The sequence below is a fragment of the Castanea sativa genome, chromosome 4, assembly GCF_040712315.1.
Source record: "Castanea sativa cultivar Marrone di Chiusa Pesio chromosome 4, ASM4071231v1".
Lineage (NCBI taxonomy): Eukaryota > Viridiplantae > Streptophyta > Magnoliopsida > Fagales > Fagaceae > Castanea > Castanea sativa.
The window spans coordinates 832,926-858,553 of NC_134016.1; the positions used below are offsets into that span (position 1 = coordinate 832,926).

The following is a 25,628-nucleotide window of genomic DNA, read 5'->3' on the forward strand; positions in this document are numbered from 1 at the left end:
TTTCCTAAATAATACTAGCTTTTTCCAAATTATATTTAGGGTAACAGTATGTTATTTTCGTCTTCTACTTTTGAATTGGGTGGATGGTCGGTTAAGTGAGGTTAAGGAGATTTTTTACTCAACCTATCATGTTAGGTTAAAAAAAAAAATTTAACCCAACTCAACCCATTACATAAATTTAATCCAATTCTTTTTTATTATTATTATTATTATTAAATTGAGCACAAAAAATATAAATATAATTATATATATATATTTTATACAAGATATAATTCTACTCTAGCCTAATCTAAGTGTATATGTATGTGAAAATTCCTTCTAGAAATTTGAACCCCGGCCCTTACCCCTCACCCCACAAGCACTTATACTTGTAGACTGATTATCGCACCAAGGGTGTGCGGTGATATAATTATATTTAAAAAAACTCAAAGATTAGTATCAATGTAACTCTTAAAAGGCAAACAACACTAATGATTAAATAATAATAGTAATTTACTAGGATTTGTGTGAACTAATTAGTTTTTATATAGGATAGGAAGAGCTAGATATTTAAAAAAAATTTGTTAATTATATAATATATTTTAAATATATATATTAAATATATGGGTGGATCGGGTCGAGTTTGACAGTTTTGGAATTTAATGACCCGAACCTAACTCAACCCGCTATCAAAAAAAAATTTTGTAACCCAACTCAACCCACCAAACTCTAAAACTGACCCAACCCGGCGGGTTGGGTTGGGTTGGGTCAGGTCGGTTTTGGCGGGTTGATTGCACATCCCTAATTTCAATTGTGTTAATTTAATCTTAATATTTTAGTGTCATGCCAATTCTTGGATGAAAATTACTGATGTGACAAACTACCAAAATAAAAAATTAGTTTATTACCACATCAATTGAAACTAATTTTTTACTTTGGTTGTTTGTCATGTCAGTAATTTTCATCTAAGAGATAACAGCAGTGACTAAATTGAAATGACATTGAAAAATTAGAAACCAAATTGATACAATTGAAAGGTTATGAATCAAATTGAAATATGGTGTTAAAAAAAAAAGACCAAATACGTAATTTACCCTTATATTTATTAGCTAGTTATATTAGTTATGCATGTGTGTGTATTTTTTTTTTTTGCATATTTTATATTCTGATTATGAGTCCACCTTCGTTTTTGTTTTTTTTTTTGAGAAAAAGTTTTTGTTTTGTTTTTATTTCAAATAATTTTATTTTTAACTTTTAGAAAATAAGCTAGATTTTAGCTTTTTGCCTTACTTACATAAATAAGTTGTTGGAAATAAACAATTCCTAAACTAAATAGTAACATCTAAAAACTCGATTTCGCCAAAGTTAAGTTCTATGCGGGCTCACGAGTTTAGTAAACTCAAGTTCTTAGTTTGATATCAGTCAAACCACATCACTAGTTACCATTATTATGATGTACACTTCATGATAATTGCTCATTATCATTAGGTGCCCAAGACAATGATTGATTTTGGTATAGCCAGGGGATTGAACCCCAAATCTTTTATTCCACAACAAAAAACTTGATGAGTTAAGCTATAGAACCCACTAAAATTAAATTAATTACACTTTTCTCCCCTTAAATTATTGAACTAAAAAAGAAAGTAAACATGCTTTAGCTCTACGAGCTTTAACTAGGTCCACCACCGAAATTTGGTTGCAAAGAGATTCCCTTGTTTGTAGCAAACTAATATATTGCTTTAGATGTAACTCAATATATGCAGGGTAATACACAGGGATTAAGGGTCCGTTTGGATAGAACTTATTGCTGAAAACTATAAACTGAAAACTGAAAATACTGTAGCAAAATAATTTTAAAATGTGTGAATAGTACTGCGGGACCCATTTTTAATGAAAAAGTTGCTGAAAAGTGAAATTTGTGGGTCCGTGAACAGTGCACGAATGCACTGCTCACAAAAGATTGTGTCAACACTTGCGGCTGGAGGAAAAAAAAAAAAAAAAAAAAAAAACTGAAAACGCAGACGCAGCTATAATCTTTATCCAAACACCACCTAATGCTGGAGGATGAATATGGTAATTTAGCTTAGACGTTTATGTATTTGTGTATACAATACATAAGCACATGAATACATGTATATGATAATTCTGATACAGCAAACCATGAACTCAGAAATTCAACATAGGTGATACCACGATAGGACTCCTAACTTCATGCTTTCCATTTTCCTCAACCCAAACAAGGGCACCAAATGAAACTTCCCTCTATAACCTATGGTAATATTGTATGACTGCGTCTCCTTCTTCTTTTCGAACACCAATACCTCTGGTGAGAGTAACTATAGAAACTTCTGGTGTTGTCAGTTGTCACTTCAGCATTGTATAAGTTGCATAACCCTTTCCAACATTCGTTGCAGTTCTACGAAATCTTTTGACCATCCATGTAATATAGTCACTATATAAAGCAATAAAGATGGTTCAGCATTTGGTCCAATTCGGTTTACTTTGGATCATTTCAGTCTAGTTCAGTTCATTTTGGTCCAATTCAATCCACTTTGGTCCAGTTCAATCCAATTCAGCACACTACAGTCTATTCCGGTCCATTCGATCCACTTCGTATGGTTACTTAAGAGTAGGAAAAGACATGTTTGGGTTAACTATCAACTATTTGAGTAATATCGATCGTAATTATATGATTAGTTTTGATTATCATGATAATCTCCTTAAGAGAATGAGGAATTTGAATAATATATTTGAAACTTAAAAATTGTATATGTACCAAAAGAAATTAAGAAAATTTAATGCATAATAATAGTAATTAGAGTTTGTTTGAGAACAATTTATCTAGTTTTTTGCTGAAAGTGTCGTAGATATAAGGTAAAAGTCATTTAAAATAAGTAGATGACTTGTGTAGGATCCACAAATAGTAGTAAAAATAAGTAAAATTTAAATAAAATAAATAGGTGACTTATGTGTGATTCGCAAATAGTATAAAAATTAGCAATAAATTGGCTTATAAATGCATCCCAAACGAGCACTTAGAAGAATATGGATCACTTCAAAAAAGAATAATATTAATCAAAAACACCAAAAATGATAAAGTTATATATTTGTAAAAATAAATAGATAAAAATTACTTTTAGAAATTTTTTAATTTTTCGGGAGAACAAAACATCTAAAATAAAGTTTAGAGAATAAATTAGACACTATACTATATCTAAAAATAATTATATATTCTTACGCATCGGGTGTGTCTCCTATTAATTGTCTTCAAAGCTTAAGCTTTCTTCTGGCATATGCCACTCTCAACAACAGCAATGATAATGTCTTTACCATAACTTGAGACAAGCCATAAATCTGCATGATTGTTTATGGTCAAAGATTCAGGTGTGTAAAGTAGTATCAATCAATTGGGGGTGGGGGTGGGTGTGGGGGGGCATTTGTCCCTAATTTACAAACTATGTAGCAAAATATCCCTATTTTGAAAATGTTTAGCAAAATGCCCCTGTTTTTGAAACTTGATTTTAACAAAATCGAGTTACAGGTAGAACTCGACATTAGCTACATCATAGATAGGAGGGCACTAAAACCATTAGCTGCGACATCAGCTGCAACATGGCTATCATGGCATATACCCATTTTGCTTAATCAATGCACTCTTGCCACTATAAGCTGCAACAAATCCTGGGAACATCTTTAAAGCCTTGAATTCATTTGTAGATAGATAGGAGGGCACTAAAACCATGAAGAGCATTGTCATAAGGAAGAGCTTGGTTCCCATAATGCTACATTACAATAATGTAATGTTCTTGTGATGTTAAAGCATTCACATCAGCCTCAGTAAAATTTTAGATAAACTAAGTATCTGTTTGGTTTCAGCGTTTGCGTTTGCACGTTTCACGTCTACGTGCTTTCTCCTTTTTTTTTTTTCTTTTTTTTTCAAGCTGCAACTTTTAACTATTCTTCCGTGAACAGTGTACCCGTGTAATGTACACAGATCCCACAAACTTCACTTTTTAGCAATTTTTTCATTAAAAATGGGTCTCATAGCACTATTCATACATTTAAAAATTATTTTGCTACAGTGTTTTCAGTTTTCAATTTTCAATTTTCAATTTTCAGCAATAAGTTCTATCCAAACGGACCCTAACTTAAAAAATTCACTTTTACTATTTTTTCTCTCTTATACAAGATGAATATTATTGTGTTCTATTTATATATTACTAGTAAACGTGAGTGAAGTGAATTTTCATTAATGTCAGTCAAAAACTAGATAAAGAAATGATGGCATATCTCTAAGGAGAGTGGTATGGCTAAACATCGTGTATACAAGTGAGTGAATCAACCTTAAAGGGCAGCCTTGACGCGCGGTGTATTTTGAATATTTTGTAATAAATTATCCCATATATAATACTTCTTATGGATTATAATAAGAGAAATGCTACGCCCACAACATTTTTACAACAAATCATAGGTGGTTAGTTGTTATTAGTTCAAATTTGAACCTAACACTAAGATTACTTTTTTGCCCTAACAATAACAACCATTAACAACTTACCACTTAGGATTTATTGTAAAAATGTTGTGGACATATCATTTCTCTTATAATAATTTGGAAACTCATTTTCAATTATTTTACAAATATGCAAATTATAAGAGCTAGTATAATCAAGAATATGATTGAATCAATTGCTTGTTACTACATTTGCTTTTATCATTTGGTGAACATTTTTTCAATTGTTGTCAAATTCAAATAATTTGGGCAACAGTTACATGTTTCAAATCAATTGTTTCTTATATGTATAAATCTTATAAAAATAATCAAAAGAATACATAAATAATTAGTACACCACTTATAAAGAATTTCTTTTGGTGACACCTATAAGGAATTAACACATCAAAATGCATTTACATAATACAAAGTTAGGCAACTAAGTGTTGGTTTCTCACACACACACACATATGTAATGTTACATGTTATTAAAGGATTTAGAAATGTAAGTTTTTAAAATTAATATAATTATCAAGAGTTTTATAATTTAATTAATACTTACTGATATTTTTAGTGGAGATAAACATCGTTCAAATATTCACCTCCATCAATTATCAAATTATAAACAAAATATTAATACAATTAAAAATATATTTTTTTTGGTGAATTCAAAAGCATTATATATATATGTGTGTGTGTGTGTGTGTGTTCTAATCGAAAACACAAGAAGGTATCAATTGAGCTGCAAAACTATTGGTGTGTAACACATCCTTACTAGTTAGCAATGGTTGGAATTTAATTAATGCTATAAGATAATATCAATTACCAAATAATTATTGTAGAAATTTATAACGATAACCAAGAGACATGACTTTACTTACCTCAATAGCAACATATTTTGCACCAGTGCGCACCCTTGGTGCGGTGGTCACTCCACAAGTATAAGTACTTGTAGGGTGTGGGGGGCAAGGGTCGGGGTTCAAGTCTCCAGGAGGGAGCTTCACACATTTTGCCAAAATAGCTACATATTTTGCCAAAATAAATTACCATTATATTTCTCTTTGATATTGCAAGACAAATAAGATATTTTTATATAAATTTTATTAAATTTTGCCTTTTATATTTAATTTTGACAGTTATTGTATATCCTTTCGTGTTTTTTTAATCACTTTTTTCAATAAACAAATCTTCATATAGGGTGCTTATATCAAACCAATTGAGTAAATTAGATTATATATTTTCACCTATCCACAGTTAGGTTGAATCTTAATCAATCGGTTGAACTTGAAATACAAATGGAATAATTACAACAATACTTTTACCAAAACCAGCAAACACTAAAAAACTACTGGACAAAATTTATCAATCTACCAATCTAATCACTTTTAGGTTTGGTTGTATGGTGATTTTAAGGTTGAATAAAGTTTTCAATCAAAATATATACAATTTTAAATTTAATTTCTAATAAATACTGCATCATTAAGGTTTCAAATTCTATAAATTGTGGTTTCATAATCGGGGATTCCAAACAACAAAATATTTCTGAAATGGTTAAAAAGGTAATGAAAGGAGTTATTGTGATAACAATGTTGTCCATTGTTGTTCATTTTATGGTGCAAGCCCTCTTCTACTCATTCTCTCCATCTTCCTTTCTCTCTCGTTCCGTTTTCACGAGCCCCATCTCTCTCCCTTTCTACACATCTAGATAACACACCTCCTCCTTCACAAAAAAGAAAAAAAGAAAAAAAGAAAGAAGAAGAAGATAACACACCTCCAAGAAAATGTCAAAGAAATTTAGTAAACCCAAGAGTAGAACCTCTCCTGCATCAGGTAGAGGATGCGAAAAAAGAGTGCAAAGGAAAAATATAATGGAATAGATCAAGTTCGTGGAATGTATGACGGAATCCTTGATGAGGCACGATATTGATATAAACGTTATAAAGGATACTAGCCTCTAAGCACGTGCGTACTCAGAGGTTCTTCTATTTTTTGGGTAAAGATTAATTTAGAGCATTTGTTATAATTTGGGATTATTACATTCTCCAATTACAAAAAAAAAAAAAAAAACCTAGGGAAAATTATTTCACCGCACGTAATACTCATCACACTCCTAGGTTTTTTTATGATTAGAAAATGTAATAATCCCAAATTATAATAAATGCTCTAAATTAATCCTTACCCAAAAAATAGAAGAGCCTCTAAGCACACAATTAGAGACAACAATGTGGCATTTCGTATGGGGTAATATTTTAGGATTTCCAAGAATGTTTAAAGATTCCCATGTTTGGTTGCAAATCACACTAAGGAATCAGATGCCAGAGGAATTTGGATTCCCCTCTCAGTAGGAATGTGGATTCCCTTTAAAACAGGTGGGAATCCAGATTCCCAAATTTAAAGGAAATTGTATTTTTTATAAATTGACAATTTTAACCATTTTTCATTATCATTTAAGCAATTAAGATAAAATATAAAACAAATTATTATGGATTAAACTCTTTTAAAATTATTATTAAGAATAAAAACATTTGAGAATTTAAATAGTTATTTTTGTATTGTACCTGTCATTTTGAAATATTAGACTATAATTTTATTGAATTTTTCAAATATTTGGTTTTTCATTATTTATTTAGAGAAAGATTTTTTATTATTATTTAAGGACTTGGTAGTTCACATTCAAATCTAAGGATAGAATAGGAAAAATAAATAATTCATTTAAGATTCTTGGGAATAAACCAAACATTATCATCTTACATTCCTAGGAATCTTAATCCCAATGAAACCAAACATAGGAATAGTACATTCTTAGGAATGTGATTCCTAGGAATCTAGATGCCAAGAGTAATGTGGATTTTCCCATACCAAACGCCACACAAAAGTGACATATTATACAGATTTGCAACAATTTGAAAAAAGAAAAAAAAGGTAATAGATGGACTTTAAATATTCTATGAATAAATAGCAAACACCAATTTTTTTTTTTATAGATTAAGATAAACATGAAATTTAGCTTGTTTTTTATTTTGCACATAGGAAAGACATCCATTAACTATTTAAAATTTAAAATACTCAACTTCTATACAAATACAAATTTCCACCACCACACACACGTTCTCCCATTTGAATTGGGCAATTCAAGCTGTACTCTTAGTCTTAACTTCTAATCCTTATCTTTTCTTTTATTTACTATTTGAACCATATTTTTAAATTCTCGATTAATTAATTTAGGGGTATTTTTTACAGTAAAAAAAAGCAATAACTAACTTTCTGAATCCTCTTAATATATACAGATTTCGGAATCCTCTTAATATATATAGATACTAAAGTATACCTCTCTCTCTCTCTCTCTCTCAATAATCTAAATTAATTTATATTTGCTTTAGCCTTCAAACTTTATATGTACTAGTTGTCGATTCGTGCTTTGCATAGATTTTTATTTTATTTGGAAGTAGTAAATTTTATAATCTTTAGACATTCATTGCAATTTCACGTAAATACATATAGTATCTATATTTTATATAAGAAGATTTCTCTCTTTTAACTGGACTTTTATGTGGTTAAAAAATACTATCATTAATGAAAAGTAACTTCATTTAGATATAGGATCATAAATGTCAAATAACAAATTTCATTTTAAATTCAAAAAGAGAACTCTTAAAATTTAAGATTTTTTTTCCCTTCATATTCAAAAAAGAAATTACAATTACTGCGTATCTCTAAAGTTTATCATTTTTATTTTTTTAAATTAAAAAAAATATTTTTAAATTATAATTAATGCAAATTATTTACCTTTATCCAAAAAATAGAAGATGCACATGCTTAGAGGTTAATATTATTTATAAAAGGATTCCTTTCTTTAGACTGAACTTTTATGTGGTTCAAAAATACCCTTAAACCTTACGTTTAATAGGAAAAAAACTTAAGGACAACCCGGTAAAAATATATCTCAAACTCTACTTAAAATGCCTACAAAGTAGGATACTCTACTACTAATCCAAATCTTTAAAACAAATTTATCAATTTAAAAAAAAAAAAAAAAACTATGACACTAAACCAAAAAAAAATAACTTCATCACACACACTTTGCGCATACGATGAGGCTAGTGTGTGTGTGTGTGCGCGCGTATATATATATGATGTCGTTTGGTGTTTTTTTTTCCAAGAAATTTATATTTTTATGTTTTAAAATTTAAATTTTTTAGATTTTATAATTGTTGTATTGTTATGCTTGAATTGTTGTTACACTTTGGAAAAGTTTTTATAGTGTTAGAATTTGTTTTTCATATTTCAAAAATTTTAATATTATAAATGATATGTTTTAAATCAAAATTTAATTATTTATATATAAAAAAAATTGAGTGTGGCAGCTAAGGCGGGTATTTGTGGGTGCCTACTAGGATGGGGTAGAAGAAAAAAAAAAAACCGTCTTAAAGTGGGAGTAAGGTGGAGACGGGAAATTAGAATCACAGCCCGTTGTCATCCTTAACTGACACCTCTTAACGTTTCCAATGGAAATATTTAGAATTTAAATTTTCCAAGCTTCAACTATGAATGTTTGTATAATGTATATATATAAGGCAAAATACATACATATTACACACACATTCATAACAACAACCTTATACTAATAACTGTGTGTAGAGTTAAAATCCTAATTCCCTATATCGTAAAAGCCATAAAAACTTGTTTTTACTTTGTACACCAATTGTGGTCCCGAATTAAACAAAAAAATTGATTCACGAAGGTCAACAAAATTATGGTGTTGGTTTGCTTATACATTTTTGGATGACTATATTTTTCAAAAATTAATAAATTTTAACATGGTTCTTTGTAGTCTTTAAAATGCACATTTTTTTAATGAATAATTTTGGTTTCGAATGAAACTCTTTTTCTATGATTTATAAGAATGTGAAAATATTTGGACTACGTGAAATTTTGGACTATGGCTATACCAAAATCAAAACTTCTTTCTTTGGTAGACAAATAAATTTTTTTTGGAAGTGAATAATACACTTTAGGAAGTTCCATTTAACTTTAGAAGTTTTTTGGATTGGATAAAATTTAACTACAAAATTAATTATAGCCTTAGGCTACAACCTTACTCAATATCTTTTTATTGAAGGTGAATCTTGAAAAATCTACTATCAAATTACATCTTCTTCTTATATTCTAGCTCCATGTTTGCAAAATTTCTAGAAAATTAAAGATCAATAGTTTTATCATCAATCAATTATTTAAATTGCAAGTTTTTATAGTTTAAAATAATTTATAAGCATAGATCATATAGTAAATAATATCCGATTAACACAAAATTAGACATGTATATTAAGAGTGTAAAGAATATACAATTCAATGGATAGATTTTCAAAATATGTAGAAACGTTCATTTTCTTGAGTAAGGTTGTAGTCTTAGGCTACAATCAGTTTTGAAGCTAAATTTTGTCTACATTTGGATTTACTTGTTTGGTGATACATGTTAAATACATTGACTTTGAAGTCCATCCAAATATGATAGTTAATGTTATATTTTACCTTTTACTTCTATTTTAAAATAAACATTTAGATATCAACATCAATTAACAACACCTCACATACATTAAAGTTTCGAACTTTTTTTTTTTTAAAAAAAATTTTGAATTAGTTTGTAACTTGTTTGATGCAACTAAGGTGGTGGAATACTACATGGATACTAGCAATGGCCATGGGAAGAAAATTTATCAGTTATTTCTCACTAGTAGTCACTCTCTTTCAAAAAAAAAAATATTACATATGTATTAAGAATAAGAGATGTTATATATGTATGTAGAATAAGAGAGGAATTGGAAGCTGAATTAAATACTTTGTAATAAATGTTTGCAGTAATAAGAACGTCATACATCCTTGTTTTAACCAACACACTTTGGTTTACACGATTGGTTGGGAAAAAAAAAACTTTGAAGTTAACCACATAAGACATGCCAGTACCATATTCTAAACATTTGAAGAATAAATTCCCAGAAATCTTTCTTGGTCATTCTCTCATCTTTTAAAAGTTCACAAGCCTCCAAAAAGAGCTTCTCATCTATGTTAGGAACAATTTTGACTACTAATGGCATTTGCTCAACTTCTTCTTGTATCTCTTCCTAGATGTTCTCTGAACTTTTTGAGATCATGCAAAGGCTTAAGAAGTTACAAACTTTCTATTATTTCCATTGATAAGATATTTCAAACTCTCTAGTTGGATATTGCATATCCCACATTATATCATTGACCCCATTGGAAGGGCAATATTGTTGATCTCCATTTTCATGTCCAAACAACTTGATCTTCCATTTTGACTTTCATTAACTTTAATCAAGAACAATTCACAAATATGAGATCCTATCTCTATATGCAATTGCATCCAGATGATCCTGCAACATGTCACTTTTAAATGAATGAAAACTACTCAAAATTATACAATTCATTAATTAGTATAGAATTAATATGATCGTGCTTCATTCCATGTTACCCAAAAACACTCAATTTACTTGATGAAGAAAGTAGTAATGTCATTTCATCGAAGGGTAAAAAAAATACAATTGTGCATGCGCCATGCTTTGGGGTGCTCTTTAATGATAGCTAGAGGAAATGAAAGCTTCCCAAAGCTCAACATTACTAATGAGATAGAATGGCACCTTGATATAAGCTTCCTAAAGCTCAACATCAGCTGTCACTATTTTGCAGATTTCATCCCAAGCAAAGACATTCTAATTGAGGAGATCCATGATGCCCATTACTCTTTCATCAAGCTCACTATTGGCAACAGAGGTCATCCTCTTCACCTACAAGAACCCCACCAATGTATACAAGTTAGTTTAATGACTTGAACTTTGAGCTGCTTTCTCCTCCTCCATCTTGAACCCCACCCCCTCTTCTACAACCACACCATATCATATAAATCTAAAAAAATTCCCAAATAGTTTAAAATCATTTTGCAAAGTCTTCAAATGATTGCTATCTATTTTTGCTCAAATACCATCTATTAACAAATAAATGAAACAATTGCCTATATTTGTGCACTTAATGTCACAACAACTGCCTTTCATATTCTTAGTGATACCAAAATGACAAAAGTACAAGAATATTGTATGCAACTCTGAGGATATCCTCCTTAGCAAATAAGCCTTTTAAAAAATATTCAGTAAGTCATGTGCTAATAATCCTTGCCTGAAGTGAATGGAAATTAGACTCAATGTTGCAAAAACACCATTATACTGAGAACTGCTTAAAACCAAAATATAACTTAACCCAAAAAAAGATACACTCAATTTGGGTATAAGATCAAAGGTAATTGGCATACAAAAGATCTTTTAATTATGGACATGTCTAGCCTAATATTGAACTACAAGATATAGGAATGAAGAGGATATCAAATATCTATTCCAAAAGAACAAAATTTGTTTTGGGCAAAATACAGCTAACACTCCTGAGGTTTGGGCTAATGCCCGCCAAGTCCAAGACTTTTCAAAATTGACCCAATTGGTCCCTAATCATTGTGAGAAAGAGGAGAAAATGAGTAACAGTTTATGGACCAAGTTGGTCCGTTTTGAAAAGTCTTGGACTTGGCTAACATTAGCCCAAACCTCAAGGGTGTTAACTAGATTTTACCCATTTGTTTTCAACTTCAAATAGAAGCAGATACAACTACATGTTAACTTAATGCATGATTACAAATGGATTAGAGACAGGGCTCCACCACCTTCCTCACCACTGACTTGCTAACATGATTACAAATTCATTCGCAAATAACAATAATTAGAGCCTCATAACAAAAAAATTTAAAAGGGAATAATTAAGAATGAAAAAAGTTGGATCTGAGACAGGGCACCTCTTCCTAAAAAGGAGAAGAAAATCTATTAAATAAAAAAAAAGGTTTTTTTTTGGGTTCCAAATTTGAAAATTTTTTATCTAATACTAAGAAAGGAAAAATATAATTATCAAATGAAATCCAACACAAAAACAGAAAATGCACTTCAATTTATCTTATGAATGAGCCACATGGAATTGCATACTGAAGAGACAAAGACAATCCTATCCTCTTCTGACAAGTACAATTTCTTCAAGGATCCGGTTAATGTATGCCCTTAAGGCACACATTAATCATTTATTTGAGGAAATTTTTATGAGAAATTAAAAAAGCTGTCTAAAAATTTAATCACTTTTTCACTTTTCCATAAAATAATTTCCTAAAATAGTTTACAAACATATGCCCTAAAGGCATACATTAATAAAACCCTTATTAACATGGGAAGAAAACCTGCCTTACAGCCTAGAACACCTGCCAATTCAACTTCTGCTCAAACCAATTCACTTACACACGTATTCATGTTCAATTCAGAAATCTCTCAAAGCAAAGATCAAAGAACATTTTTGGTCTAACAAGAAATGAATGGTATCGAGGATGCAACCCGTCTCATGGACAAAAGTGAATTTTTTTATCTGGTTCTAGTCACGGGCCTCCAAATGTTCTAAAATTATGTGATTGATGCTTCTGGTTTATAGATCTATTCAATATTATCACTACATGTCATCTTTTGTTTAGAAGCACATTTTTTAGGTTGACTTCATTACTTCTGAATTACAAGAATATATGCCAAGCATTGCCAATGTATTTTATGTTTTTCTTCCATTCTTGAATTGAAATGTTACTACTCTTTATGCAGGGACCAATGACTAATAAAAACAAATTAGTACAATTGCCTCTTTGTTTTTGTTATAGTTGTGCTTACATATATACTATGTTCTCATCAAGAATTTGTCTTGTTTTAGGGGTTATAAAATAGAATGGTTGATACATAAACAGGTGTGTATGAGACAGATAACCTAATGTAATATAATGCCCCACAATTATATTTCAGCATATACAATCATACATTAGTACTGAAATAAACAATAGTAAATATCTTTTGGTATCTAAATCAGATTCTTTAAACTGTGATAAATTGAAAACTTTTGAATTTCTCAAAAATCTAATTACTAAGAAGCAAAAACATAAATATTGAGTAGAAAGAAGAAGACTCACCAGCTGCACAAATGCTTGTTCCCCTTTTTTTTTTGGTTATCTTGTTTGACCAGATCAAGCCAATAAAATTGTCCCTTAGACCTTAAAAATTTAATTTCAAGTCCTCTGCATGAAAACACCAAGAAAGACTTTTACATTAAAAGTCAAGAGCCAGGAGAACATATAAAACCCTACAAAAGAACAACAGTAGGTGAGCATAGCAGAAAAGGATATATCAAAACACAGTGATGAGAAAAATAGCTAGTTCCGAGACTGCAAAGTTTGAATAAAATGAAAGGGTGCAGCCAGGAGTTCTAAGGAAAACATCTTATGCAGAAATGTAGTAAAAACATGCCCATGTCAACTACCAAAAGACCAATCCATGCATAAGATGTCTCACTAGGTAGAAGCATTATTGCATAGTTATTTAAATATTTATCATGTAAATGCAAGAACACAATTCATCTAACAGATCATGATATAGGATTTCCTCAAACAAAGATGATGGTATTGAATTATTATGTCCCAATAAGTTGTTGTTCAAAAAGTACAACCTAGATAAACATAACTACTAGTCAACTTCACACAAACACCTGGAGGGAAATCAGCATTGGGAAATGGCTTTCTACAATGCGAAAAGTCTAGGCAGGTGATCATAGCATTAAGGCCTCAGATACCAAATCAAATTCAAACCCATATTTTATCACAATCATCCAATTCAACTGAATTTTAAGACCATTAAGATCATAAACTATTCAAATAAAATAAGAACCATTATTTTCCCCCATTTTTTGAAGGGAGCAAAATCTATTCTTGAGTTTAAGTCACTTCTATTTAAATACTAAGTTCTGCCAAATCCACCAACCCTAATCACTTTGTAAAATTGTTTTACTCTCAAATGACTTTAAAAATGCACCAAATTTAACAAGCAATGACTTTATCAGTAGACTATATAACCCAAAAATTTAAGCTCAAGGATTCACTCTTACTCCAACTTCTAAATTTTTCTTTTTGGTTGGGTGAATCTGTATATTTATTTATTTTCCATAATACACAATGCATTTCGATTGAACAGAGTCTTCTATCTGAAAATTTATGGCACCATGACAATTCCATTAATCAAACCTTAAATTCCTAGCAACATTCATTTAAGCTATCTGTTTCAGAACTAATACCACTGAGCCTTTTCAAAACACCATGACAATATGCTTAACTAATTAAAACTAGTAATTCTAATCATTTCAAGAAATCTCTTGACAATGGCCAATTAGATGTGTATCTTAGTGAGTCTGAAAAAGTATAGGGCTTCTGACTTTACTGGTCCATTAACTAGACAAATTAATGTTTTTTTTTAAATAATTTTGAAGGCTTTTTAACCATTGCAAATTTATAAGATATTGAATTCAAAAACAAATAATATGACCATCAATTAAACTTTTACTTTGCATAAAAGTCCTTTCAAATTAAATTAGTATCCCACATGAAAGAACCCCTTAATTTAAAGAAAGAGAATGGGAAGTGACAAAAACCCCCAAAGATGCAAATCAAACACTGCAAAATAGGGAGACATACTCTGGCATTCAACAACGTAAAAGAAATCAAATGAAGATGATGCAAAGGAAAATAGTTTCAATGCAATAATAGTACCTGGGCATTTTACTTCGAAATTTGATTAAGATATTGTTAGTTTCTTTGACGGTGGATATGGATTGAAGATGGAGTCATCTTTTTACCTTGTCATTTTCTTAAGTTCCCAATATTGCTTAAATTTTGTTAGCATTAATGTAAGACTTGTGCAGATTATCAAAAAAGTAAAAAAAAGGTGTAAGACTTGTGTAGAGTTCACATCGGAAATCTAAGTCATATGCTTAAAAGACTATTCCATAATAATATTTTTTAGCAAGCTATGAAAACCTATAAGGGTATGTACATGGGTTGATGTGCTATGGTAAATTTAAGAATTCCTAATACAGTTCTTGTTTCGTTAACACCAAATACAAATACACATCTCCCTCTTCCCTCATTAACCTTGAAAAATGGCATATGTGCAACTCCTTTCACCATCTCCCAAGTTGGATTTTTATTCCATAAGCCATTTCCTATCTCAAATATCCAACTTTCTACCCATTAATCCTCATATATAAAATATTGAAAATAATATGTTTCAACTTTTTAAATATTATTCTTATTGTATCTTAGAAGAGGACAAGACAATAACTGCTTAACTGCTTATTATATCCTTCCTAGCTAAATGCTTACTATTGCCAAATCCAGCAGGCCTATTTGGCAACTACCACTTTGCCCCTTCAAATCCCATAAGAAACTATGCTCAACTAATTAAACCAATAATTCCAATTCAGTACAAGTAATCTCTTGAGTATGTCTAAGCAATGTTGATCTTCACCAATATAAAATATTATTTTCATTTTGGCTTTACTTGTCCATTAAGTTGCACAACTTTATGCTTTTTGCTAAAAGAATTTTGAAAACTTCATTTCCATTAAAAGGAATGCAACTCAGCAACAGATCATATTACTATATCCTTTCAAATTAGCTTAATACCCCTTTGATGATGAGCATGTTAATATAATGAAAGAGAGTGCGAAGTGACAAAGATGCAAATCAAGTAATACAACTATAGAGGGGGACATACTCTGGCATTCAACAACTGAAAAGAAATCAAACAAAGATGATGCAAAGGAAGACAATTTCAAAGTAATAACAGTACCTTGCTATGTTTCCTTGAAATTTGATCAAGAGGTTTTAATTTTCTTTGACTGTGGCTATGAATTGAAATTGAAATCATTGTTCACCGAGGGATAGGCCAGTGAAGAGGAACCCAAAATAATCCCATGTTCAACTTTTAAAGCAAATCCCATATCAAAGTGAGACCCACTTGTCACATCTATTGGAAACCTTGAATCAGATGGCAAAGAAAGGTGCACAATGTCATCAGGGACAATCTAAGCCATGAGATGATCTGCATTCATAGGGATAGGCAGTTGATTACAATACCAAATCACAGCCATAATTGTGAAAGCCCTTCAAACTTGACAGAATCAAAACACAAATGCATTCTATATGGACCCCTATCACTTCTTTAATCTTTGTGCTTTTGAACGTTTGTTTGCCTACCACTGATGGAAATGACAACATGATAATCAAATCCAATGGGCAAGAGACTTCCGCCCAGGTATGTGATTAGGGGCCTGCATTTAGTACCCCCACCATATTCACACATTGAATGACATGATATAAAAACACACCAATAGACTTAAATTAGTTAATGACTTTTCAAGACCTTTGAACTGCTGTCTCTCCTCTCTCTTTACTGTTTTCTCTCCACTAAAAAAAAAACCCATTTGTTCTTTGACATCTAAAACTTCAATTACAATTATAAATCATTTTGGAAAGTCTTAAAAAAAAACAATATATCTTTGTGTAAATTCCATCAGTAAACTAACAAATAAAATATTATAAAAACATCTTTCATTCTTAGTTCCACCTGAGTGACCAAAGAACAACAATATTCTACGTACCTTTATTGATCCACTAATTTACTAATTATTTCATCTTGTTTTCTTTTCATGGTAAGCCTTTACTTAACTGAAACAAAATCTGACACTTTCTAGATGCTACAAAAACACCATGAAAAGAATAACTATACAAAACCCACAAAAAACTTCACTCAAACATAGATGTCACTCAATCTGGACATAATTAATCAAAGGTCGTTCACATACGAAAATAGCATCCTTTAATTGAGATGTTGTACAGCCTAATATTGAATGAGAATGAATAGCAATCCAGTCTAGGGGGAAAAAAAAGAAAAAGAAAAAGAGCAATCCACATTGCTAGTATGAAAAAACTAGATTTATTTTCAAATTCGACAAGAACAAGATGCAACTACATCATAACGTAATGCAGGAAACTTTAAGAAGCATTTTATTCATACTAAAAAATTGTCCAACTAGGAAACAAAGGCCGAGAAAACAAAATGTTAGTTCAAAGTCTGCAATGTTTGAATAAAAAGAAGGGTAGCCATGATTCTTAAGGCAACATCTTAAGCAGAAAATGTATTAAAAAAATGCAGTAAAAACACTGACCCATGCATAAGACTTCTCACTTGATGGAAGCATAGTTACATATTTATTACAATACCCAATTAGAGGCCAACTTCTAGATGTGACAGCTAACCAATGCCAAATATTCTTACCCTGCAAAGCAATAAGCCATGCGATGATATATATTGATCAAATTACTAATTTCCTTTCATTAATTCTATTATTTTCTTCGCATTACCATATCCTTTCAAATTGGGGTTGGTACCCTTCATGAATGAGGGTGTTAATTTAGCAAAACAAAGCCAGAAGTGATTAAAATACCCAAAGATGCAAATCAAACAATACAACTAAAGTGGGTGACATACTTTGTCAACAAGGCAAAAGAAATTGAACTAAAATAATGCAAAGGAAAAAAGTTTCAATTTAATAACAGTACCTTGTCATGTTTTCTTGGAATTTAATCAAGAGGTTCTCATTTTCTTCAGCTGTGGATATGGATTGAAGTCTAAATCATAGTTTACAGAGGAATTGGCCAATAGAGAGGGAGCTAAATCAAACCCATCTCCAACAGTTGAGTCAGATCCCAAACCCAAGTCAGACCCATTTGTCACATCTAATTGAAGCCTTGAATCAATTGGTAAAGAGAGGTGCCCAGTTGCGTGAGAGACTAGAGGAGGTTGACATTGTGTTACAGCTGAGTCATTACATGAAAAAGTACTCTGATTTGGCCACTCGGTATTGTACAGCCTAGGCATTGAGGACAATTAAAATCATAAACTATTCAAATAAAATAAGAAACCATGATTTTCCCCTTTATGAAGGGAGCAAAATCTATTCTTGAGATTTTAAGTCAATCCTAATGAAATGCTTAGTTCTACCAAATGCTTAACCCTCAAATGACTTTGAAATTGTACCAAATTTAACAGGGCAATGACTTTATGAGCAGACTATATAATTCTAAAATTTCAACTCAGCGATCCACTCCTACTCTGACTTCCTGAATTTTTCTTAAATATATATATTCATAATACAAAGTGCATTGTATTGAATTTAGTCTTCTAACGGAAAATAGTTTCAATGTAAAAATAATACCTGGGCATATTTCTTCACATTGGACCAGTTTCTTTGACGGTGGATATAGATTGAAAATGGAGTCATCTTTTTATAAAGGTACTGGCTATTAAAGAAGAACCGAAATCAAACCCATTACCATCTGCTGAGTCAATACCCAAACATAAGTCAAGCCCATTTGCTATATCCACTGGACGCCTTGAATCAGATGTCATCAGGGACTAGAGGAACTTGAAAGGTCTCCTACGTCTGAGTCCGTATGTGAACCATTTTGAGATAGTAAAGGTGCGAGTAGCTCTGTGTCGTCATCAACATTTTGAGAATTGTGCTGGATGATAACAGAATTCTGAGGAGGACATACGCATTCCACATGTACTCCCATCCTTGCAATCATAGGAGCGTATTTTCCAAATTCACTTGTCCAATGAGAGATTTTACATGAAATCTCAACATGATTCCGATCACCTCGCATCAAGTCTCCGAATATCCACTGTAATTGGCTGTGAGGTTCACCGTAAAACCACAGATGATCACACTTCAAATAAAAAAGAGTAAACCCAGCCATGTGACGTCGCTTACGACTATTGGTAGAAATGTGGATATCACAAATACAATCGATTATATCACCACGAATAGAACCGTGCTTATCATTATTAGCGTAACTATCCTTCAACGGAATTAGATGAAAAGCAACACAAACAGCAATTGATGGAAATTCAGGACCAACCCAGAATGATACGGAACTTTCAATGCTTTGGTGATTGATCCAATTCGGAATCTTCTTTCGTGGTACTATAATTTCATATCTATCTGTAAACTCAACCAGATGCGCATCTAGAGTGGGAAAGTACTCATCATTAATTGCGTTGAACTTGGAGGCGGAGACCCAAGAAGAGCTATCAATCTGATTTGATAAATTGCGATGTGAATGCGAATCCAATAATACTTTGTCTTTCACACCTGAACATTTCATATTTGGTGAAAGCCCTAAATTTCTTCCAAACTGCATGAGATTAGGAATTTTAAGAAATTGAAGTTTAGCAAACCTAGTAAATGTATTTGCAAAGGTAACCAAAATTATTTTCTATTATTACTTTAAGAGAGAGAGAGAGAGGGGTACCTGAAGGATTAATTTTCTTAATGATTCTGATTTCAACGAGTTGCAGTTTATTGCATCTACTGCTCTTATACTTTCTGGAAGCTTTGGAATTTTCTTAAGGAACTTGGAATCATGAATTAGAAGCCTATTTAATCTATTAAATCTGATAATGCTTTCTCGGAAGTTTAAATCTTTGCTTCTTGATAATAAACATTTCTCTGAGTGGGTGAAGCAAGAAGTCAACTTTTTTAGAAAATTCAACTTTGGAAAACAATATTTTGAAAAGCCACCAGAAGAATTGCACGCTGCTGCTTGTCTACCAATCCCCACGTCCTTTGGAAATTTGACATTACCGTAAAGTACGAGCGCACGAAGTTGTTGCAATTTATAAATGCTACTTGGAAGATGACACGAATAGAAATTGAAACCTATCTCTAATCGCTCAAGCCCAGTGAGATTTCCAATTGATGGAGGAAGCTCTCTAATGGCCGTTTTTCCCAAACTTAGAAACTTTAAATTTTCCATTTCTTGTGGAATATGAGGGAACCTCTTAAACCTAGCGCATCCAAAAAGACTTAAATGTTTAAGAGATTTCATCACAATACAACTTGGAAGAGTTTGAAGTTCAAAGCAATCCCTGAGGTCCCAGCTTTCAAGCTTATCAAGATATCCAACAGTGTCAGGAACATTGACTAATCTTCTACAGCCACGGAGATCCAATTTTTTTATGTTTGGGGAGGCACTTGATAGGTCGGGTAATTCCCTAATGTATTGATTGGAATAGAAATTCATATATGTCAAGTTTCTACACTGTATCCTCTGTAGAAAAAAGAAAATCAAAATTTTAACTCCAACAAACGTTATTAAAATATAGCTTAATAAAGTAATAATAATTTATAAATAAATAAAAATGATTATACCTTGAAAAGCTTGTCCAGTGTAACCCTACTTTTTGGCATGTTGAGTGCAATGAGATTTTGAGGATCAAAACTGGATGGTAAGGAAGATAAAGGATATCCGGACCAATCAAGAACCCTTAAATCGTTAGGAAGATATTTGAGACCTCTACAAATATCTACATTATTAACTATAAGGAACTTGAGATTTTTCATCTTTTCAAGACAAGTAGGTTTTAGTTTCATCTTTGATAGTTCAGGTGAGCATATCGTTATGCCTCGAATTTTTTCCGATCCCTAATTATACAAAGCATCAAGTCAATCACACTATACAATAAAATTCACCAAAAATATAATGACAGTTAAATTTAAACAAAAACCAAACTAATAAACTTAAATTTTCTTCAACATTTAAATGCAAAATAATCACTACATTTGCCATTCAAAAAAAGTGTAGAAAATGAACCAAAATGATGCATACCGTATTTTCAGTTAGTACTTTATGAACATCTTCATAACACCATAGCCTACTACGCTCTCCAGGCATTTTTGGTGATTCCCGTCGAACAATTTCCCTACCCATTTGTTGTAGCAAGTCATGCATAAACAATTTATCATATTGATCAACAATTATTAGACATTTATCAATAAGTCTTTGAATTCCACAAATTGGATATAAATTGCAAGCATCCAATATATCAACGACGTACTCCTTAAGAAATCCCTTAAAGAAGAATGCAATATCAAGGAAAATATCCTGTTCAATTGCATTCAGACCTTCATAGCTCATTTCAAATATTTTCTGAATATCTTTGTTGGGGTTTCTTTCATACATATATAATGCACTTTTCCATTCCAGTTTAGTTCTTCCACACAAATCAGCACCCATTATTTCTATAGCTAATGGATGTCCCTTGGTATATTGTATAACCTGGTTTGCAAGTTCCAAATAATCTTTTTTAGGTTTGTTTCTTTGGAAGGCATACATACTAAAGAGTTCAAGAGCTTCATCTTTATCTAATTCCTGAACCTCATAGGTTGAACAACAATTTCCAAGAGTAGCTAGCAAGTGTTTGTCTCTTGTTGTTATAATAATTCTACTTCCATAAGCAAACCAATCACATTTTCCAAGCAAATTTTCTATATGGACCAATTTATCCACATCATCAAGAACTAGAAGAATCCTCATACAAGAAAGCTTTTCTTTTATAGTATTGATTCCTCTAGATTTGTTACCCACCTTTAAATTTTTAACTCCTAAGATCTCCGAAAGAAATGTCTCTTGTAGTTTGATTACACCATCATTTGTCCCCGAATTTTCTCTAAAATTCTCTAGATAACAAAATCCATCAAAACGATCACAAATTCTATTAAAAATAGCTCTTGCAATTGTTGACTTACCTATTCCACTAGGGCCATAGATCCCTATCATGTGAACATCATTTGACTCAATATCTGAAAGTATACACTTTACACGGTAATTTATTCCAACCGGGTATCGAGCAACAAATAACGGCGTGCGATTTAATTTAAAATTTGAGATCTCTTCAGCAATTTCTTGGATAAATTCAGACTCGCTGCAACTGTCATTCACAGAACATGAAAACAATATACGATTTAGGACACATTTGGTAGACTGTAACAGTAATTACATAGGAATATGAAATGCTATAATGTAATGCTTATTACAATTCATTTGTTTGGTGATAACACAATAATAGAACCATGAAGACAATGGAATGAAAGTATTTTAAATCAAACTTAAGATATATTTTAGGAAATATCTTACTCATATAATTATATTTCCTAAAAAATAATATTTGTTAAATTTGAAAAGATATTAGTTATTTTTTATGATTTTTTTTATTTTCGTAATTGTTATGTGCATGTGGAAAGTTTATTTATTTAGAAATATATTAATTGTAGAAATTAATACACCTACTAAGGAATAACTATTATATCTCTTTTAGAAATGAATAGTTATTCCTCATTTTAAAGAATAGATATTCATAAGGAATGACTATTTCCTGTAATAAAAACATTACCAAACTATTGAATAACTAAATCATAGGAATAACTATTATATTACAGTGTCTATTACAGTCTACCAAACATACCCTTAGATTTCTATCATATATATACACACACAATTTAGAGAAGAAAATAGTAATATGAAAATGAACTAAATTTAAGATGTTCGGCTTGTGCATTAAATTCGAATAATTATCATATAAAGTAAGTGGCATGTACAAATTCATAAATCTATAACTATAATTATGTAGCATTTATATATATATATATATATATATATATATATATATATATATATATATATATATATATATATATATATATATATATATTAGTTTTAGGGTTCTAGGCATAGTTGTCATGGCATGTTGAGCATTAAATCATTAAAGAGTGGTATGGTAGTTCACTGGTTCAACCATTAGATGATTGATTCAACCATTGTACTAATGATAAATTTATTTTAAATATGAACAAATTAAAGTAAATTTGAAAAAATAAAGAAGATAAACTATAAAAAGATGAACTTACATTCAATTCAAACATAAATATGTAGGCATTACATAGATTGAAATTAATAGGATATTATTGTTCATGTATTGAATTTATATATGTTTATATAAATAATGACTAAATAATAAGATACTTGAATTGATCATTTGACCACTTCTTTCAAGTTTAAAAGCTACAGACTTAAAAGACCATAAATAAAAGTGCATAATTGAAGGAAAGTATAGTTATTAATTTGATAAAAAAAAACTAACATTAAAGACCAAACGATTTGAATAAAACCATGTGGTTCTGTATTTTTCTTTTAAGAAAAAAAAAACCAACAATTTTCATGATGTAATCAGCTTTTTGGTTGTGAAACTAACGTTTCTATCATAATGTCCAGATTTTCATATTGTTTACCAATTTGAGGGTTCAACCATTTTTGACTCTCCAGAAAAAAAGAAAAAGAAAAAAGAACCCACTGTTTTGGTACGATAATGATAACTATACATTTAGCATAAAGTTGCAATGAAAATCTTTTTTTTTTTTTTTTTGAGTGTGAGTTGCTATGAAAATCTAGTTATTGATAATTGAAACTTGTTACAACTTACAACTCATTTTTAATACTAGAACTAAATTATTAAGAATATTTTTAGGAAACGGTTTTCAAATAAATAATATGTGGGAGAAACAACTATTTAATTGGTAAGGTAATTATTTATTTATTTTTTAAATCTTTCTATTTCTACATTGCCAGCTAACTTCTATAGTAGTGCTTTCTCAAAAAAAAAAAAAAAAAAAAAAAAAACCCTTCTATAGGAATGGATATGAAGAAAAAAAAATTATTCATAATTTGGCAAAAAACTAACGCTGATAAATTAGTGGTAATTGTTGTTTAACAATAAAATTAGTTATCATAACAAACCAATGAAACTCATAAAAAGTACAATAGTTGTCATTAAATACATATCCATGCTTTTCTCAAAAAAAAAATAAAAAATAAAAAAACATACCTCTTGTTGTAATGCCAACCAGATATATTTGCAGCTTCAAATAAAGCTTCCCTCCAGCTCTGCACCTTGTAATCCTTTAATTTTTCTTCATGTTTAGATAGTGCTTCTCCAAACTTTCCTTTTTGGTTACGAACTTCTGATGGATCTATGTTGTAAAAAACCGGTAGCACTAACTGGTCTTTTTTCTTACACTCAACAATCTTGGCAAGTTCATCCAAGCACCATTTGGAGGATGCATAGTTTTCAGAGAAAACAATTATTGAAATCCTTGAACTTTCAATGACTTTGAGAAGTCCTACAGAAATTTCTTCCCCCCTTTGAAGGTTATTATCAATAAAGGTGTTAATACCCCGTTGACGCAAAGCATTATACAAATGGCCTGTAAAACCAAGACGGGTATCTTCACCTCTGAAACTCAAGAAGACATCAAACTTCTTGGGTTGGTGGGTGAAAGAAGAAGATGAGGCACCTTTGTAGGTCACAAGAGCCATTGAGATTTATGAGCAAATTGTTGTAAAGATCTGAAAGGAGGAGAAAAAAAATGTGATGGGATTGCAATATAACTCGGGAAAGTGAATGACAAATTAGGAAGAGGGTGAATGCAAGCAAGAGGAGCCTTTAAAGGTGGCCTGCTTTCGGTGTGTCCAGCAACTCTTTTAACTTTAAACTGCCATATTGATGCTTTTTACATTGCTTTTGGTGTGACCAATAACTCTTTGAACTTTCCAAGTAACATAGATGCTTTTTCATTGCAATATCATGCAAGTTTCCATGTGAAACCTAAAATAAATTTTGGGACTTTCTAAGCACCATACCGGTAATTGTGGTCAAACAAAATGGTAATTTCTTATCTTATTAGTCATTCGAAAGTGAGATGTAATAAACAAAGGGAAATGTTAATAAAAGGAGATAATCCCTCTTCCATGCAATCCAATAAAATTAAAAGAGAGGTCCACTCGTTTTTGACTTTCTGGAAAAGTAGCAATCTTTAGTCTAGCACCATGTCGAGTAAGATTTCTTTATAGAAAGTAAAGTTTCTCATTTTCCTGCAGATTCCCCTCTTTTTCCATGACACTGATGGTATAAAGAAGAAAGAAGGGAAGGGAAATATTAAACTTTCCTTTGTTTAGTTATTAGGAGAAGAGAAAAATGAAAAGCAAAGAAAGTAGAATCCACTCAGCACAATAATTTTTTTATCAAAAATCTCACACTCAAACACGGAAGGGGATGTGTGAAAAGTCCATTGAAAGATTTAGTGCATATAGATTTATTGTATATCAATATGCTAGCTAAATAGCTAAAAATCCTTTACCTGTTGATAAAATTTTATGCCCTATTATAACATGGACACAAATAACTCCATTTACTGTCATATATGCATTAAAAGATATAAACACGCAACACAGGTTAAAGCTTCAATCTATTTTTGTTTTAGAAAAAATATCGATTGAGAATGTATTTTTCATCAACATTCAAGG

At 30.9% G+C, this 25,628-nt stretch overlaps 1 protein-coding gene across 6 annotated transcripts; it reads right to left on the reverse strand.

The window, feature by feature from the left end:
- Positions 1-10,284: 10,284 nt before the first annotated feature.
- On the reverse strand, positions 10,285-24,979 carry LOC142631210 (disease resistance-like protein DSC1). Of its 6 annotated transcripts, XM_075805321.1 has the most exons (10): positions 24,151-24,979; positions 21,099-22,200; positions 20,642-20,914; positions 19,743-20,540; positions 18,644-19,625; positions 17,988-18,298; positions 16,216-16,403; positions 13,509-13,678; positions 11,122-11,386; positions 10,285-10,857 (listed from the first exon to the last, which is right to left on the reverse strand). In XM_075805321.1, the coding sequence occupies exons 1-5, from the start codon at positions 24,639-24,641 to the stop codon at positions 18,837-18,839; spliced, it is 3,453 nt and encodes a 1,150-aa protein (XP_075661436.1). In that variant the 5' UTR covers positions 24,642-24,979; the 3' UTR covers positions 10,285-10,857; positions 11,122-11,386; positions 13,509-13,678; positions 16,216-16,403; positions 17,988-18,298; positions 18,644-18,836. The 6 variants fall into 6 exon arrangements, with proteins under 6 accessions (XP_075661436.1, XP_075661437.1, XP_075661439.1 ...); XM_075805322.1 differs by lacking the exon at positions 11,122-11,386; XM_075805324.1 differs by lacking the exon at positions 10,285-10,857 and having other exon boundaries at positions 10,890-11,268; positions 13,509-13,613.
- Positions 24,980-25,628: the final 649 nt, after the last annotated feature.